This window comes from Echeneis naucrates, chromosome 1, assembly GCF_900963305.1.
Source record: "Echeneis naucrates chromosome 1, fEcheNa1.1, whole genome shotgun sequence".
Classification (NCBI taxonomy): Eukaryota; Metazoa; Chordata; class Actinopteri; order Carangiformes; family Echeneidae; genus Echeneis; species Echeneis naucrates.
The window spans coordinates 19,158,746-19,177,055 of NC_042511.1; the positions used below are offsets into that span (position 1 = coordinate 19,158,746).

At 39.8% G+C, this 18,310-nt stretch overlaps 1 protein-coding gene across 1 annotated transcript; it reads right to left on the reverse strand.

The window, feature by feature from the left end:
* Positions 1-7,104: 7,104 nt before the first annotated feature.
* smox (spermine oxidase) lies at positions 7,105-18,077 on the reverse strand. The gene is made up of 7 exons (XM_029507515.1): positions 17,998-18,077; positions 14,044-14,278; positions 12,833-13,059; positions 11,769-11,942; positions 10,216-10,960; positions 8,406-8,566; positions 7,105-7,457 (listed from the first exon to the last, which is right to left on the reverse strand). Exons 2-7 carry the CDS (start codon positions 14,249-14,251, stop codon positions 7,305-7,307), a joined length of 1,668 nt encoding a protein of 555 aa, XP_029363375.1. The 5' UTR covers positions 14,252-14,278; positions 17,998-18,077; the 3' UTR covers positions 7,105-7,304.
* Positions 18,078-18,310: the final 233 nt, after the last annotated feature.

Below are 18,310 nucleotides of genomic sequence, written 5' to 3' on the forward strand. Positions count from 1 at the left end.
GTTTGTTTGTTTTTTTCTTTCACTGTAGAACTGTAGAATATCTAGATCTGTAGTCCAAGTCAACAGGATGCTGATCTAGTGTTGTTCTTCACTGATCCTGGAAGATAACCCATTATACATTTCTATCAAAAAATGCCATTTGGAACCATGTGTCATGAACATGCTGTGCGTTTTCTCCAGTGTGCCATTTATGAGGGGAAACGTAAGCAAGAGTGCGAGCAGCTATTACTAAACATAAGGTGTGTCATGTGGAATGTGGTCTACAGGTGAAAACTGTAGATGTTATGTTTATATATCATGAAAGTTTCATATTTGAAACAGCCATATACACCATATGAAACAGTGCCATTCATTGTCATAAGCCTTGTCATGGCTGAGCCCTTTTACAATTCATCAGCTGATATCATCTGGCTCCCTCTTTCAGTGTGTTCATGCTACATACCCAGCAGCCAGCTGGTGTGACGTTACACGTGTACCCTTTGCAGCACAGAACAAGTGTCACCTTTGCTATTTTGGAGATCTCAAAACCCAAAGATCAAGTCTCCAGTGTCACATTCAAATTGGCACAATTCTTGGATACAGTTCAGTTTAGGTTACAGCAGGATTTTATTTTTAAGAAGTATGAGTAGCAATACACTACTGTAAGTGCTCATGCTTAAAAGATCATTTAAAGAGGGGATCCACCAACTCTCGCACATCAAACTCACTTAAGTAGTTGTGAGTAGTTACCACCAGTGGTGTTATCTAAGTGTAAAAAAAAAAAAACTACACAACAGAAGCAAGGAGGGTCAAATGTTTAAAAAAATAAATAAATAAATAAATAAATAAAGATTTTTTAGTGAGGAATAGGATTTTGGAGCCAGATCCACACTATGGACCAAAAATCTGGATTTCGCTGCTTCTGCTTCTACTTCTCTTTTGGAAGTCCCCCACTCCCCAACTTTCAGAAAGTGCAATGCGAAATCAGTGTGTTCCTGTAAAACAGAGCTCCTTACAGATGCTTACAATCATTTGATTATAAGAATTCATGCACACAGTTCTGAAGCATGTTTCACACATCAGGACCAATATTATGTCACTTACAGTGTGACAAATCAATGCAGGTTACTTAGATTAGGGTTATGAGAAGTTGCTCGTTTGATTTTACACGCCTCATAGGTCTCTCTAGCAGATGTAAACATCCATGGGTGGATACCATTGTCATGTGGACTCTTTAAAATTCAAAAGCTCACTGCTAATGCTTTTGGTTTTTGCTCAATGGTCAGTGTTTATGAGGAGTTGTGTAGCTGCATAGTGTACTAATGATGTTCCAGGTTACCGTGTGAGAACAGTGTTGGATGTCCATTTCTTCATGTTCTTCCAGTACTGCATATTATTGTTATCATCCTACACTGGCTCTGATTTTCTGCTCACTTACATTGAGGAGGAAAGGTTTTAGGTGAAAGGTGGAAAAACATTGCGGACACAATAGAAAAAAACACAAAAAGCACTTGTTGATTTTGAGTTTTAGACAATCTTGCCTTTACTGTCAGCTTCTCTGTACATAATGTTTGTATAAAACAAACAAAAAAAGATCAAAAACAAGAAAAAAAAGGACCATCGTTTGATGTTATATAATATTAAGGTCATAAATATCAGTGGAAAAAGTTGCTGTTTACAGGTCTACACTCTTTAAGCATTTTCTCTCCAAAGTTGAATGAAAGGTAAACATAGAGAATATATTATGTATAACAGTAGTGTTGAAATTGCAGTTGTGTATTAGATACTTTATATTAAATGTGCATCAGAGTCATATAGAGATGGAAATTATTTAAGAAGAGAATAAAGATAATTCAGCTATTTATTTCTATAAAAAAGAGCAATGTGTATAATGTTGGCATGTTTGTGTTCGAGCATCAATCATTAAGTTGCCTTCACTGTTCTGCTACTGTGGCAAGAAAATTATTAGATGTGTAAAAGAGCTTTGATTGCCTGCAGGTTTATTAAGTTTCTCTTTATTTGAACCAGTCTGTTGTTGCACTAGTGAGAAAAAAAATCTGATGTTTATTATAAGAGTGTTGTTTTTAATGTTCAGCTGTTTCTCAGTATTTGACAAAATATGATGCACTTTTTTTCCTGAACATTTTATCGACCATTGGTCATCGGCTTAATCAGAAACAAAGCTGCTGTGTTTCAGAGGGTTGTGGCGTAGCCTGAGAACTGCCCAGCCACTTACATGTTGGCTTTGTGGAAGGGGGGTTTTGGAAGCACTGCGATAGCGTAGCATATGAACTTCTAGAAGTGGCCGGACGTACAGTAAGCCTCTCTCATGTCTCATTGGTTGCAAAGTTACAAAGATGGAAACTGATTCAACTACATGCAAGTGCTTTGATGTTCATAGCCAATATGACCTTATTCTCACCATTGTATTCATTACTCCATTTGTGTTGCTTTTGCATCGTTGGCTGTAGATTTCATGCTTGTACCAACAAAACATTTGCTCTCTTGTGAAAATGGACCTACTGAAGATGTTGCAGAGCCTGGGTGCTCTGAAACTGCAGTTTAGTGGTGCCAATACATTAATATCTTTTTCTTTTCTTTTTTTTTTTTTGGCTTAATGTTTCATCTGCTCCAGCTGTCTCTCTACTTCTCCAAATGTCGGCCTGTCTCATTTTTTATTTTTTTATTGATTCAAAATTTTAAGCATCACCCATGAACCAAGGCTCTTGCACATTCACACATATATATTTCATTATTTATTTTTTTAAATCTGGACTCTGGACTAACCCTTTGTTGTAATGACTCAATTCATCATACTGTGCAATTTGATTACTTACCAGTGTTGATGTACCTTTCTGTACATATTTTATGTATGAATGATTGTACTCATGCCTATTCATCTGAATAGTAGTTTACACATTACCTCAACACTTATCTGGGCAATTAAGTGTACAGTTTGTCTTTGTAATTTTTAATTTTTGACTACCATTCCAAGTATGACAGTTGAGCTGAGAACTTTGCCTGTGTTGCTACAACAACTAAATGGATTCAGTTCTTGGAAAAAAAAAAAAATTCCCAAAAGATGATCGCCCTCTATGATGACCGCAATAGATGGAAATGTTTTATTACTCATTTTCACTCATTTGTTGTCATCAATAAAATCGCTTTAAATTGTATTTGCATAATTTCAATTACCTTTCCAAATAATCAGTTTTAAAAACATACTTTTCAGTTACAAGGTCAATATAATTTTTAGTTGTATTGTATGTCTGTATGTATGTAGTGTATGTCAATTTACAGTATTCTAGTTAGAATAAAAAAGCTCCAAAGTAAACAGGACAGTGTATCTGAGGAGATGTTCCTGTTTAGTTGTCCCCAGCTTTAAAAATGAAATTTAAAGGGCGCTAATAAACAAAATTACTATCTGGGAAATGTTAAACCAGGCCAAATAGCTTGAGTAACATGCATGGCTGTAAAAGCAGAAAAGTGTGATTTAATAATTTAAGCAACAAGTTATCCGCCATTGACACTTGCGTGGAAAGAATTCATTTATGACTAGTTCACAATAACAGGCTTATAAGTCCGTAGGTTAATGTTATAATGTAAATGTGTGTAATGAACTGTTTCCGTAAACAGTGAAACCAATTACTTTACTTTCTGCTGGTTGTTGTAACTGAATGGTTAAGTCCCCTGGCTCTGCAGTCTCACATGTTCTCCTGCTAGACCGGGACTCCTGCCAGAACTTTGTCCCCATGTTTCCCTCTTTGCTGTCCAACTGTCTGAATGGAGGAGGGTGAGTGCACTGCCCACAGAAAACAAGGTTTCAGCTATAGAGCCTTATCCACAGACTCAATGCACAACAATCCCCTAAACCCACTTTTTTTTATAGCTTTCAATGAAACAACTGTATTGTTTTAACTTAACTGCCCATGTTCACAGTGATACAAAACAAGAATCTCTCTGCAGCTGTTTAGTCTCTTTAGGGTTTTTGTTTTTGTTTTATATTCCACATGTTTAGAGTGTAATCCCATTGTTAGATGTTTTTAGCAAAGGAACGCCTGGAAATTGCTGCTGTGATGATGACGCCACTAAGCATCAGTTTAGACAAAAGACAAACATATAGCAGCTTCAGGCCCAGCTATTTTTAAATAAGGTTAGGGGAGATAAACACAAGTAAAAAAAAAAAGCACAAAACTTGGACTTAAATACATAATTTACCCAGAAAGTGGCACAGTCGTTACTCTTTTTCTGATGTAGCTATAATTGTTATGCATATCCACTCGATAGAGTCTTTCATAAAGTGTCAAGAACACATTTGGACAGTCATACTTCATACTTGTTAACTTTTGCCTGGCCCTGCTGGGTTGATGACCCAAAATTGAGCTCAAAGGGGAAGCTGTCATCTTCCTCCCAGTTTCCCTCAGCCCCTCACCTCTCCCAGGCTTTATTCTCCCCCTCTCCCCAGAGCTGCCTTTCTCCAACTCAATAACCAGATTTCTCCAGATTTATCTTAAGTGACAAGCCCACATGCTCACCTTCTCCACATTTGCAGTCATCTGAGTTTCCTTCTCCAACCCCTTCATTCATTCATTATCTTTCTGCTTCCCCATGGAGGGTCATGAGGACTGCAGCCAATTCCCAGGTGGTATTGGGAAAAAGTGGGGACCACCCTGGACATCTGGACACCCTGGCAAGTCAGCAGTCCAACCCATGGCATGCAGCAATATGCAAAGAGAGATATTCCCACCTGTCTGAGCAATTCAGAGCCAACAATTGACTTAAAGGGCATGTGTCTGGACTGTAGGAGTGAGCCAGTACTCATAGGCCAGGGGAGTGTTTTGTGTCAGCAACCTGTGGTTGATACTTGTTGCCTGTTCCTGCCTGTCTGTCCATCTTTTTATTTATTTATTTATTTATTTATTTATAGCTCCAACATTTCATCAGCCTGTCCTTTGGGTCTGTACTGATATCAGAAATCTTGATATTTTTAAGGCCCAGTCTGCCTTCAAATCTTTAATTGGAGCTCAGAGACACTCTGGTGAGCCGTGTAGCAACCAGATTCTGCTAATCTGCTATAAAAATAACATGAGCTCTGACTGGATGTACCCACTGTTACAGTCTTCTGTTCCTGTTCCCTTGGTACTTTGAAGTGTCAAAGGAGATGAGTGGTTAGCACAGTTTAGCTGCAACAAGCCTCTGGAGAGTGCCTAATTGAATCAGTAGAAGAGTAAAAGAGAAACCTTAGAAAAAAGATTTTTAATAAATATTGATGGCTGTAATGGACCACTATTCATACAGGTCACGTGCACATAATGTACCGCTCTCTCATTTTCTATCCCTTATCCATCAGGATTGCTGAAGCCAACCCCAGCCAATGTTTTAGGTGAGGTATACCTCGGACAGTTTGTCAGTCTATCGCAGGGTTGACACATAATCAACCTAGAAGTGCATGGTTGGCCCACGCAGAGAGAGTATGTTTTAGTACATACATGGATAAAGCCTAAAAGTCTACCAAGGGTTTGGATTTGGATATATGAATATTAAACTCAACCGAGATCAGCAGTCATGAAACAGACAGGAGAAACCACAAGGAAGCAATTTTATGGGCCTCTATATTTAGAAGTTAGAGTTTAGAGTTTAACCTTTTAGGTTGTCTTGGGGACTGATTAAAGATTTTGGGACAGAGAGACGGAAACACCTCCTTTTCTTTGGTTTTTGTGTACTTTTTTCTCCCCCATTAGCACTTATACAAATATAAGTGTGTGTGTTTGTGTGTGGGGGGGACGGGGTTGGTTTTGTGTTCTCCCTCCATCCCTGTCTCCTTTCTGTTCTCTCTTTGGCAGAGCATGTGTGGGACAGTGGGTGTGGCTAGCTTCTCCTGTGGCAGCAGACAAGGCACACCTGTTTCCATTCACCTCATCACTTGACTATATAAGGCCGGTCCTCACCCTGTCCCTTTCTCTGACTCATGCAGCCTGCTGCTCTGGTAATGATTTGTCTTTGGTCTGTCTTCTGGGTAAGTTTGCCCAACCAGCCAGTGCCCTGCCTCCACAGCATGGGTTGCTTTTTTTGTTTGTTTGTTTGATTTTTTCTGAACAATAAACTCCCTTCACAGTTTCTACCAGTGTCAGTCTCTGCTTTACAGTCAAAGCTAAACTTCTACATCACATAATCATCAGGACTTGGGTTCTGGATGTAGCACTCCAAAAATGTTCTTTCCGTCTTGCTCATTGTGAGGAGCTTAGTCTGCCCTTTTGACTGTCAGGCTCAGGAGAAGACCAAAGCTGTCATCAACTGGCTTGTGGTTCATCCAGTCCTGTACAGAGCATCATTACATAATTTTCGGTGAGTCCATGTGTCCTCTGTAAGTTTCTTGGGTTTTGTTGTGAGAAAGGCCAGATCAAGGCTGACCATTTTCAAGGTTGAGGCATTGGCTGAATGGCCCATTCCTACGACTGCCCAACTCTCCTAAACAAAACCTCCACAGCCCCCACCAAACCCCCTTTTTTTTTTTTTTTTTTTGATGCGTGTGTGTGAATATTAAGCCTGCTTCAAACTAAACCCCTACCTAACAGGAAGTGCATTTTTACACATCCCGGGTTTTCAACTACAACTTGGTCAGTTCTTTTCAGCATCTAATTGTATCACTGATGTAGAGGATTAACAGTGTTGTCCAACAGAAGTGAGGACTGGGCTGAGGTCTGTTCGAACACCATCTGTCACTTTGACACAGCATTGCAGCTTTGGAGCCTTTTCTTTCCATGCATGCTCACTTTCTGTCTTCACAGATTCAAAAGGATACCAAGATGGTGATGGCATGGAAACAGCTCCTGTCTGTGGTTGAAACTCATTTTCAAGAAAATATTCATGAGGACAAAAATGGGAGAGGAGGAAGCTGCTATGGAATTTAATAATTTACAGGATTAACAACACTGAGCTGGCTCTGTTTGATCATAATAGAGCATTTATTTTGTTAAAACTTTACTTCCAGTATTTTTGAAATAACATAACAGTACATACAGAAGGCACTTACAAAAACAAGTTAAATTAGGGACGCTGTTACGATAAACATTTAAATTACTGATTTAAAAAAAAACCTAAATATTATGACAGAATGATAAAGACGAAAAACAGTACATCTTTGAACAGTATATCTCAAATAAATTTTAGCATGATTTGAATCTACAGTACAATAACAAAACTCATTGGTTATAAATGTATTAATGCCCAAGCTATACCTTCAATCATTTTGATAAAAAAGATTAAAACCCAACAGTTTATATATATATAGTTTTTATTTCACTAGTCAGAGGTGGTTTTATATTTTACATATTAGGCTTTGTGGTTTGATCTCTTTGCAAATCTTGATGCATCTCTATCAGGCGAGTGGCTTCTCTCTGTCCTGACAGCAAAGCACCATGGGTAGTGGAATAGTATTTTCTGTGGGTGGCTTCTCCGGCGAACAGGACCTGCAAAGGCTGAGGATGGAGGAGGGGAAGAAAAGTGAAATAAGCAGAGAGAGAAGGAGAATAGGTTTTAGAGGAGAAAACTATTTTCCAAACGAGAGCAGCCCGCATCAGCTTGACCTGTTTTTGGCCTTACGTACAGCAAAACCGATTGGCTTGTAGCACTGTAGGCAGTTAGTCACTTTCCCTGAGGGCTGAAAATTTCATTTTGACAGAGTTGAAGGACATCAGCAGTGGGGTCACACTGTTCCTTCAGCAGTGTCAAGTGAGCATACAGAACCTCCACCCACAACAGCCCCACAAAACCCCCCCACCCTCAGAAGATGCATCAGGTTTCATGGTCTAGACTGCTGGCCAAGGGTCAGCATTCATACTCCAGCTGTATTTGCTCTACATGTGCTGGGATATGACTGGGTAGTGATGACACCACAGCATTAGCCAGATGCTCTCAGTGTGTGTGCAGGGACTGTAAACAACCAAATGTACATTCACTGAAAATACAGTTGGTGTAGTTGTATCCCAAATCTCTTTGCCATCACAAGTAACATTATATATGCATGTAAATGTATACAATATTTGGGGTTGCTTCAAAAACTGATATATTATTTAATAGAAATTATGTGGAAAATTATTAAAATGTGTTCACAAAAAAAAAAAAATCAAAATTCTTAGAAAATGAAGGAGAAAAGAAATTAAGCATTGCACAATATTTTTAGTATATCTGTTTATCTGTTTACTGGGAGGGACTCTGTTACTCAAAATATGAAGCTTAATGCACAAAATACTACACAATGACAGAAAATAATTCAATAGAAAAAAAAACAGCACAGCACATTTTTGTTTAGTAATTACTATAAAGGTCAGTGTAACCTGCTAAACCTCAACTACATTACATGATAGAGGTGTTATCTTTTTATCTTTATATCCACTCCAAAGTGCTGTGTGGGTTGGTGGTCTCACCTGAGCCTTGGTGCTGTTGGCATAAGGCAGTGGCATTGCAAGCCTCTCGCAGTCCCCACCACTGGAGCCCACTTGGGTGAAGGAGTAGGAGCCTCCGATGTAGGGGTTGCTGCCCCATGAGGAGCGCAGGACCCGTCGGGGCTTTGGAATGTTGGGGTTCCCTGAGGATGGACCAACAGGAGCAGGCATTAGGACAGATACTGGAAACTTTGTCATGGCATATGTTTTCCTGTGCTGCTTGTTTTTTTTTTGTGTGTGTTTTATTCATTATTTAGTTTTCTTCTTGCTTTTTTGTTTGTTTGGGTTTTCCCCTCCTTTTCCCCCCAGCGGTGCAGGCAGCGGCTTGGAGGTGTTGCTGACCTAGCTTGCTGAAAAGCGTAGTGTGGCACACCTAATTCCCATCACACACCTCTCCCCAAAACCATGGCTGAGTCGCCAGATAATTCTGTCTTGTCTGACAGTGGTAGCTAATACTACAAGATCACCTCCAGTACCCTTTCCTGCATGCTTCTTTGCTCTCATAGTGTTTTCTTGTGTAGGTTTGATTCCCAGAGCTCTCCCATGCCTCCAGAGCATATGTAGGCCTGCCTCTAGTCTCAGCCACCAGCAGCAGTTTTGGTGTTTACTGATTTCCCATTTCCTCATTTGGTGAGTTGAATTAATAAATTGTTTCCTGGACCTTTCAAGCTCTGTTTTTGCTCTGGCTCTGCCAATTATGGATCTGCCTGTTCTCAAGCCGCAACAAATCTGATCACAATTACAGCCAGGCTGGTGTCTCTACAACAAACCACTTAATTACAGAATTACACAAGTTTAAACTAATAATGTGGCGGCTGGGAGTTAAGGCCCCTTACTGGAACATCCCATCTGCCAACACTAATCAACTTGTGACCCTCTGTGAGCAGAAAGGCACCAGCGAGTCTATATGTAATTAAGTGACAGCTAAGGAGATGAAACCGCCTTGAGCTACATGAGTAATGTAGTTTTTTTCTTTTTGGGGTGCGGGTGGGGGTGTATGAGACAACTTGAGGAGTGACAGGAAACATCTACAGGAAGTCCACTGATCACACCATGACGTCACAGATGGTCTGGACTTGCACTTGCACTGTGACCTGTTTTTCAGGCAATCACTTTAGCAGGTTATAATCTCTTTTTTTTCCCTCTGGAAATTTATAATCAGTTGATGAGTCAGCTGATGGTCACGGGATTGTGCTCAATATTTCAATCACCTTGAAGCAGCTTAATTTGTTTCTCAAGGAAATTCCTGTGTTGTGCAAGATATTGTGACCAGCAACACTGACTTAACCTCAGAGAATACACAGAAATATAATATTCAAGTGTGTCACGTGGATAGGGAGGGGTCAATCAGACATCACTCAGATAAAATGCCTCTTTACCATAAACCTGAGACACCTGAGTCATTCAGCTGTATCATTTGTCAGCTTCCCTGGATGCAGCCTCTTGTCTCATAACTGAAGCTTGTGTCACTTCCATTATCTGGACCTAAGGCCCCCGCCCAGTCACTGTATGAGTCACTGAGCTGCTGCTACTTGTTTTGGCTTTATATTAGTCACCCTGCTCATTTCTTTTCTACCATGGTCACATGATAAATCAGAATAAGTAAGAAAGTAGCCTTTTTCTAAATAATATGTTATCTTTGGATAATGATGAAATAACACAGCCGTGGGGATATATAAGTCCTGTTAGTCATCAGCCTTGAAAACTCATCAAAGTCCCCATGATATGAGCAGGATGTGCGATGGAAAACCACAGTATAAAGTTAAGTATCTGCATGTGCACTTTCCCTGACCTGTAAAGCGCCTCAGCAGCTCAATGCAGGTTTCAGCGACTGTTTCGTCATCACAGCGCTCCATGTAGAGTGCCTCCTGCCCACAGATCCAGCCACTCAGCATGTAGCCATAACGCTCGGGTGGGTAGAGGACGTCAAAGCTGCAGATCTTCTTGTACCACAGGTCCTCTGGGTAGACCAGCTGTTCGAGCTGAGCCTCATCTTCCCACACAAACTGGATGCTGTTGCACTCAGGGCTCCAGAAGGGCTCTTCAAACTCTAAGAATATCTTATCAGTGGTGCTGATGCCCAGCTTCTCAATGGCAAGCACTTTGTCCTCAGGCAGAGAGGGCGAGAACATGGCTTCATGGTTCTGCTTCAGCACGCCCAGAGAAGCTGTTACGATCACGTGGTCGGCTGTAATCCACTCCTCGTCTTCGCACTCAACACAGATAGGGTGACCCATGATCAGAGGGTCCTGGTTAGGTTGGGAGCTGTGGTTGTTTTCATTGTGGTTGTTGTCCTGGTTGTTGTTGTGGCTCTTGGCAATCACTTCCTGATGCTGTGCTGAGTAATTCCAGTGAATGCAACGAACCGGTTTGCTAAGGCAGATGGTGCGGGAGGGGATGTCCTGGGCCAGGAGTTCGACAATCTTCATGAAACCTTCAGGAATGACATAATGTGCACCAGGGATCTCTGTCCACTCACCAAACTCACTCAGAGATACTTCGTCCATGCTGGGAGAGCTACTTTCACAGCTCTCCACCTGCAGCAGGGGAGCAACAGAGTAGCCAAATTTCTTTTTAGTACTTGCAGCTCAAATGGTTTAGTTGTTAGTTTAGTCAATTGTAATTTTTATAACACCTCACAGTCAGTTAATACACATAGCTCATCTCCATGGCAAAAATACACTGCTGGTTCTGCCTCATTCGCCAGTGAACCAGCATGGTAGCCAATACCTGGCGGCCTTTTGCATAAAAAACATGTGGACTGTGTTTCTGCCTGGTTGGGGGAGGGAGCATATGGAACAGTCTGCAAATAACATAAATATATTGAATAGCTGATACAAAACACTAGCGAGACAAAACGTCAGTTTGAGAGCCTAAAAAATCCTGATTGTGGCAGTTTTAACTCAAGGAAGGAAGCTTATAAAACAAGATATGATGTAATGATTTATCAGCTTTAGAGGCACTGGAGGAGTGTTACCACAGGCCAGCGAATTATTTACTGGATTGCCCTGTTTCCAGTCCTTTTGCTCGGTACCTAAACAAAACCTGGATTAAGCCTGACTTTTAACTATGTGGAAGGAGATCTGAGAAGTAAATAACAGCCAAAAATTTGCAAACTAATCTTTTGTAATTAGCAGCTGACTGTTATCTTGTAACTCTGATAGTTATTAGTAATTGAACTGATTAGGTGAGAGGTTTTCCACATTTCTGAGCAGATGATTCTGAATGTAAATATAATATATTCTTGCGAATTAAAATCTGAATCCATTAAACAAGTTCTTATTTAATGGATGGACCTCCTAATTCACAAATTATCTTAGATATTGAGAAAACATACACACATACCTTGAGGTACTGTTGAAGCATTGACAGTTTGAGCTTCTTGGTGCTCTCTGAATCATCTGGATCCAGCATGATCCTCTTTCGCACCAGGTCTCGCGTGAAGACACCAACACTGTTCTGGCTCTCAGCGCAAACTGGCTTCCCATTCTGGAAGAACTCCTGAGTCAGCTCATACACCTAGAGCAGCGTGAAAGGCAAGAGATTTAATTATGAGGAAGAAGAGTAAGGAATAATGTGGAAGAAATGTGAAACAGGAAAGACAAAGAAACTGGTTAAGTTGAGTTCAGCATGGTGGAGAAGCATACTGGCAATAAAAAACAAACGCTGCCAGCCACTACAAGAGCAGTAACCCTGCAAAAGAGAAGAAATTGGGAAATGGGTATGAGCAGGAAATGTCTCTGTGTTTGAAATGTCTGACTGGAGGAATGCAAATGCAACAGTGTTGAGTATCTCCCCAGTGTTAAGGTTAATGAAACAGCGACTCTGCTTTATTACAAAGGTACAGTACACATAAAAAAAAAACAATAATAATAACACAAAGCAACAATGTTTTCTGCCGGTTCTTTAGCTTCTGTCTGCAAATGCTTTTCCAGACATGACCCACTTAAATGCGAACAATGGATGCTGCAGAGCAGAGGACTGGGCTAACAAAATGGCTGTTTCTACTTAAAATCAGCAGGCTTTAATGCTCATTTCACTGGAGCACTTAAAGATGCTGAGGGAAAATCAGCCTCTTCATAGCCTGGTGCAGCCTGGTGCAGCCACCTAAAAAGCTTATAGCTGGAAATATTACCATGTTTCATCAATAAATCACCACTTAAGTTGCTGTCTGACAGTTTGGTTTTATGGCTGCACCAATATATTGAGTAAAAATTGACATCTCAACTATAATCAATAATATAAATCAAACATTTATGTATATATTTTCATTTTCTATACTGCTTCCCTCTCAGGGTAGCAGGAGGTTCTGGAGCCCTGGCGAGGGAAGGGTGTACTTATAACTGTATATGCAAGTGTGAATGTATGTGTGTACCTGTGTGTGACCATGTGTGGATTTGTTCCCTCACCTCATTGTACAGGTCACTGAACTCCTCCACCAGGTCTTTGGGGATCCTCTTCCCGACGTTGGTCTGATAGTGAGCAACACCATTCTTGGTGTACAAGCTGATGCGTCCCACACTCCGTTCCCCGTCGGTGGTGTGCTCCAGCAGTCCGTTGTCCTCTGCCAGATGGTACACTGGGTTCCCATTGGCACCATGTATCCAGGTGGCTCCAAGCTCCAAAGTTGCTTTTCCTGAAAAAGAAAAAAGAAAAAAAAACAGAACACAACAGAGTAGGGATCAGTGAGGGTCTGAAAAACAATGATGACTTTGAATGAAACAGCAACCTGAGTAAATTCTGCCCTGTTAAGGTCTGAGCTGCATTTGAGGGTTAATTAGATAGGTTAACTCAGTGAATATACCGTAGTCACTGAAGCCCACTGGAGTAGCATTACTACTGTGTGCACTTACAGATGACCTCTTTTAAGAGAATGGATGCAGTTTTCTACTTGTTTCCAATTTGTAAAGTGTAAATCAAAGGCACAAAACACGCAACCAGCTTACTCTGTTGGCAAAATTCACAAGTGTCCCTCCTCCAAATGGCACTGAGCCTAACAAGTATTTCAGTTTATTTAATGTGTATGAAAAATGTATGAAACAATTCTCTCACACAAATGTTCAAATGTTTGACTTAAGAGTTTCCAAAGTAAATGTGAAGAATTGCAATTAGCACTCTGATATGAAAGAGGCCTTGTACATATAAGTTTATACTATTTCTATGCCATGGCCTTTAACTTTATGACTCCAATTTTTGCTCAGCATTCAAACAATGATTTGTATATATTTAGGCAAAAAAGAAAATTTAGAAAAATATTTGTGGTGTTTACAGCAAAAGATCAAAGTAATCAGCTATTCTGTAAGTGAAATATTGACTGAATGTCTAACTCTAGGCAACAGAGGGACAAGTAACTACTATTCAGCTATAAACTCATTCAGTTTCAGTGTTCTTAAATTAGAAGGTTTATTCTCCTCTGACAGTTTAAGTCAGCCAATTATGAGTAGTTTAGCATTAAGCTTGTACTATATGTGACATCATTGATGCTGGAGCTGTACAGTACTGTCACACTGTTAAAAGGGACACAGCGACAGCGTCTCTGACTTATCACTGAATAGTTTTTACACAATGATTTTAAAATTGTTTTTTCATTAATAATTTTAAGATAACTTCATCCCCTCACCGTGCTGAACACTTTGAACTCGCCCGCCGATGTGGTCTGATGCTTCTAGGACAGTGACATCAGTGAAGCCGTTTTCTAGTAGGGCCTTAGTTGCAGCAAGGCCGGCCAAGCCAGCACCAATCACTATTATTCGAGGCTGCTTATGAGTGCGTAGGCCGCTACTAAGAGGATCATCAGTGCTCTCTGACGAAATTTCACAACTTTGCATGCCGTCCAAGCTCCTTTTCGATGGAGTCTGAGGACAAAGTAAAGATGAGGATCAAAGTTAACAATAGCAGAAATCAACAAACAGGCAGCAGGAGACAGGTACTCTTAGTGCATTTAGAGTTTATATGTTCTATATCTTCAGCTTCCAATCATCCTCCTTTTTAATTAGCATTTAATAGCAATTTTTGTTCTTTCACTATCTTTTGTGTTGTCAGGTTTATTGAAAGTAACAGGGATACTGTTGAAAGTTGATGGACTTTATCAATGACATAAAGATGACAAATGAGATTCCACTGACCTCCACAGCAGAGATTTAAAGTTAGTGATGTCCAAACCAACTGAGTTAGACTATGCCACCGTGGACTTTTTGCCTTAATATACATTAACATTGACTTTCTGTTAAAGAATATTCTTGAAGGTGAAAAACAGAGCTGTAAAAAATGTGAGGAAGAAAAGAGTCACACTGTGTTCCTATTTTTATTAAATTTTTAGAATTACCTGTAAGATTAATTGAGTTTCACTAAAGAGGCTGTTCATTAAAAGAACTGCAAGAAAATATTTCTTCTGTTTAAAGTTAAGTTAAAGGGACTTTAGTGTGTTTTATAGCCATTTGAAGCATATTTTTAAGGATTATTGCAAAAGCATAACTTCACATGGCTCATAAGTGATGACTGAAAACACCCCGTTTATGGTCGATAATGCTGCTTATACATGTTGTGTTTACAGCTGTGATTAACTTCATTGCTTGACGTTTATATTGTTATATATACCAAATGTTCATTGAACCAAATTTGTCTGTCCTTACACGGCCACATTATCAGGAAAGAAGCCATATACACAGAAGACTTTGATTACAGTCTCAGGGACAGTTACATCAAAAGTGAGAAATACACAAGTGAACTTGTCCAGTGTAAAAGGCAGCTCGCATTGAATGTCTGGACAGCTGTGTTTAAGAAGGACACAGTGGGTGTCTGCTCAGAGGATGATCCTGTTAAACTAAAACTAATGAACATTGTTATTGTTTCCCACAGAAGACATGTACTGTTCAGATTATATGCATTAGAAACTACATCAGCTCATCGGAGGTAAGACAGTGGCGTCCTGCTGTTACTCACATACTCATATGCATAACTCAATCCTGTACATGTGGTACAGTGTATAAAACAAGCAGATTTCCTTTGCTGCAAAAAGAGTTCAGTGGACCTATATGTCAAACTCAAACATGTGACATCTGACCCAACTTCATGACCCTAAACCTGAATGTGGCTCAAAGACTGAACAAACTTACTGGACAGGTATTTCGATTAAAAGTGACAATATGACAGTAAATGTCAGGAAACTATTTTAGTATTCAGCATATGTTGGATTTTACTGCTCAGTCACGGCACTTTGATCAGTTTAATAGTACTTTATTGCTTTGTCTGAAATTAGGCCATTTTCCAATATACTGAATAATGTATATGGAGTTTATGACAATAAATTCTGTAGTCATGTTTCCTTGTATCTTTTACTTGCATGAATATAATGTAACTGTTATCTTTCCAATGAATTACGCTTTCAATTTCAGGTTCAGTCCGTTTCCAGTCCTACTTTAATCCCAAAATAATCAAATTAAGAAATTCATTTTGCCTGCCTTAAAAGAGGTGACACTGGGTGAAGTTCATCAAATTCATTTATTTGGGACTGATGAAATATTAATAGCATTAATAGTTTAGTGGTATTTAGTGTTATTACAACTCTTATATTATGAGATGAGGGTTTCAGGAAGAAATTGTTTATAGCAAACACAAATGTTAACAACACATCGAAAGGTGGTAAATAGGTATAGGTAATAATATAGGTGGTAAAAATATTCTCTCTGCAGTATTATGTTGTTCAATTTTGTCTCTTATTCCATAATGCAGTTATTGGTCATTTGTAAAGCATTGACCTCTGAGTACATGATTTTAGGGGTACCAGTCCCTTTTCTGTGATGTAGCCTCAGGGCGTTGCTTACAAGTCCAAATATCATAGTATTGTTGTATCACAGTATGGCAGATCAAAATCAGAAACAAAATTTGATCACTTCATAAACTAGGCTCTGTGGCAGACTGCGTATCACTCAGTGGTCAGTTGTAATTCTGTGGATGGCGTGTACACTTGCCACATGCCACCACAGCAGATTACTGTGTGGGCTGGACTTGGATGAACAGGCAGCTAAGGGCTGGGGAGGAATGACTTGGGAGGGGGGGGGCTATCACTGACCTAGGAATGGCAATCTACAGCACTGTGCTGGTGGCTTTTTCAAGAGAATGACTTGATGATTTTCTCATCTTTACTTCTTTGCTCCCTCCCCCTTTTGACATGCCAACAAAAAAGTAGAATAGTTCTGAAGTTGAGTGAAAAGGGCCACACAATCAGCACATCTCCCCAAACTCTGATACTCCTAAACAGGGATGATAGAGGGGAGGCAAAACACACACACACACACACACTCCACTGCTCTGCTGCCAACCTCCACACTTGATGTTCAACTGGTGCAGATAATGAGTACTCCAATGTCCTGAGACAACTGTAGTATTAACAAATACACAAGTCACAGAAATGCAGACTCAGAGAAAAGGATCAGTACAGTGGGTCAGAAGTCCAGAATGATGACATCCAAATTCTCAAGAATCAAAGTAAAAGCAAAAGCACACACAGACCAGATATTAGGGAGGAAAAAAGAAAGATATTTTTAGCATCTTTATAAAGAGTTAAACACTGAAACAGATAAATAGCAGATGGACAGTTTAATCAATTGGAAACATTTTTAAATGTAAAACAACTATGACTTATACTTCCATTCCTGATGCATTTAATAACTTTTTAATGGCATATTTAAAAGTTCAGACTTCGTTATTATTATCTTTTTTCTTTAAAAAAAAAAAACTCAGCCAGCTATAGACTTTTTTCTTGTCCTAACCCGTGTTTTTTTATTGTTTTTATTTATCTTCAAAAGATTAGTAAATGACTACATACACAAACAATGAAGCCATTAGTGACAGCATACATCCTCAGCAAAGGATGGTCCCCAAAACTCACTAAAAAGAGGATCGGGAAGTTTTAACAGAGGGAAAGAATCAGGCTGAAGACAGAGCTGATGGAAATATTAAAAAATAAAAAAAAAATAGAAATCAAACAATGTGTACGTAGTCTGTTGGACCTGCTCTGTCTATACGCTGGACACTAAAAGCCTTTACTGCCACGTATAAACTGTGATGCCAAAGCGGCAGCAGTTTGAAACAAAGCAAACTTCACTGAGTTACTCTGATAGTCTGTTCAACACACTAGGAAGATACAACAAGACACTTTTGAAAGACAGAGATTTTTAATTTATTTATTAGGTATAAAACAGGCTAAGGCAGATCAGTCCGCCCCGTTAAATAAGTACCCATACACTGAGCCACAATGCATCACTGTTTCCCAACTGATCGGTCGGTGGTTTAGGTTTTGTTTGTTTGTTTGTTTGTTTTTTTAAGACAGGGGGGTATTTTTTGTTTATTTTTTAGCCGTATTTTTATTCAATCTTATCAACACAAACACCCGGCTGCCATCTACTATCATGTGGCCACTAACAACTAGAGTAAATAAGCCGCTCTCACAGTATTTCCAGCCATTTACCTACTCTTTGGGTCAACATGTAAACCTCTGCGCCCACCGTCGCCTTCATACACTTGTAAACAATTTATGTGTTAAATGTGGATTTGAGCCGAGCAGCCGCTTTACCTGACTCTCTTGGTCTTGAGCTGTTAAAACCTGTGAGATCTCCGCTCTCTGCCTTTGTGCCGCTTCCACTCAGACCGGCTCCGCTTTGTATTTACCCCTGGAAACCAGAAGCAGCCAGTTTTTCAGTGGCCACCGCCTCCTCATTAATTATACATGGACTGCGGTGACGTCAAAGACTGACAGCCGCCAGCAGGGTAAGACTCGTACTATGTCCAGCAGGATGTTTGAGATGACTCAGCAGTGATTTAGTCAATCAAAACACCCCCCACAACAATGATTTGCTTTTGAGAGTGTTGTGTTGTGTGTGCTGATG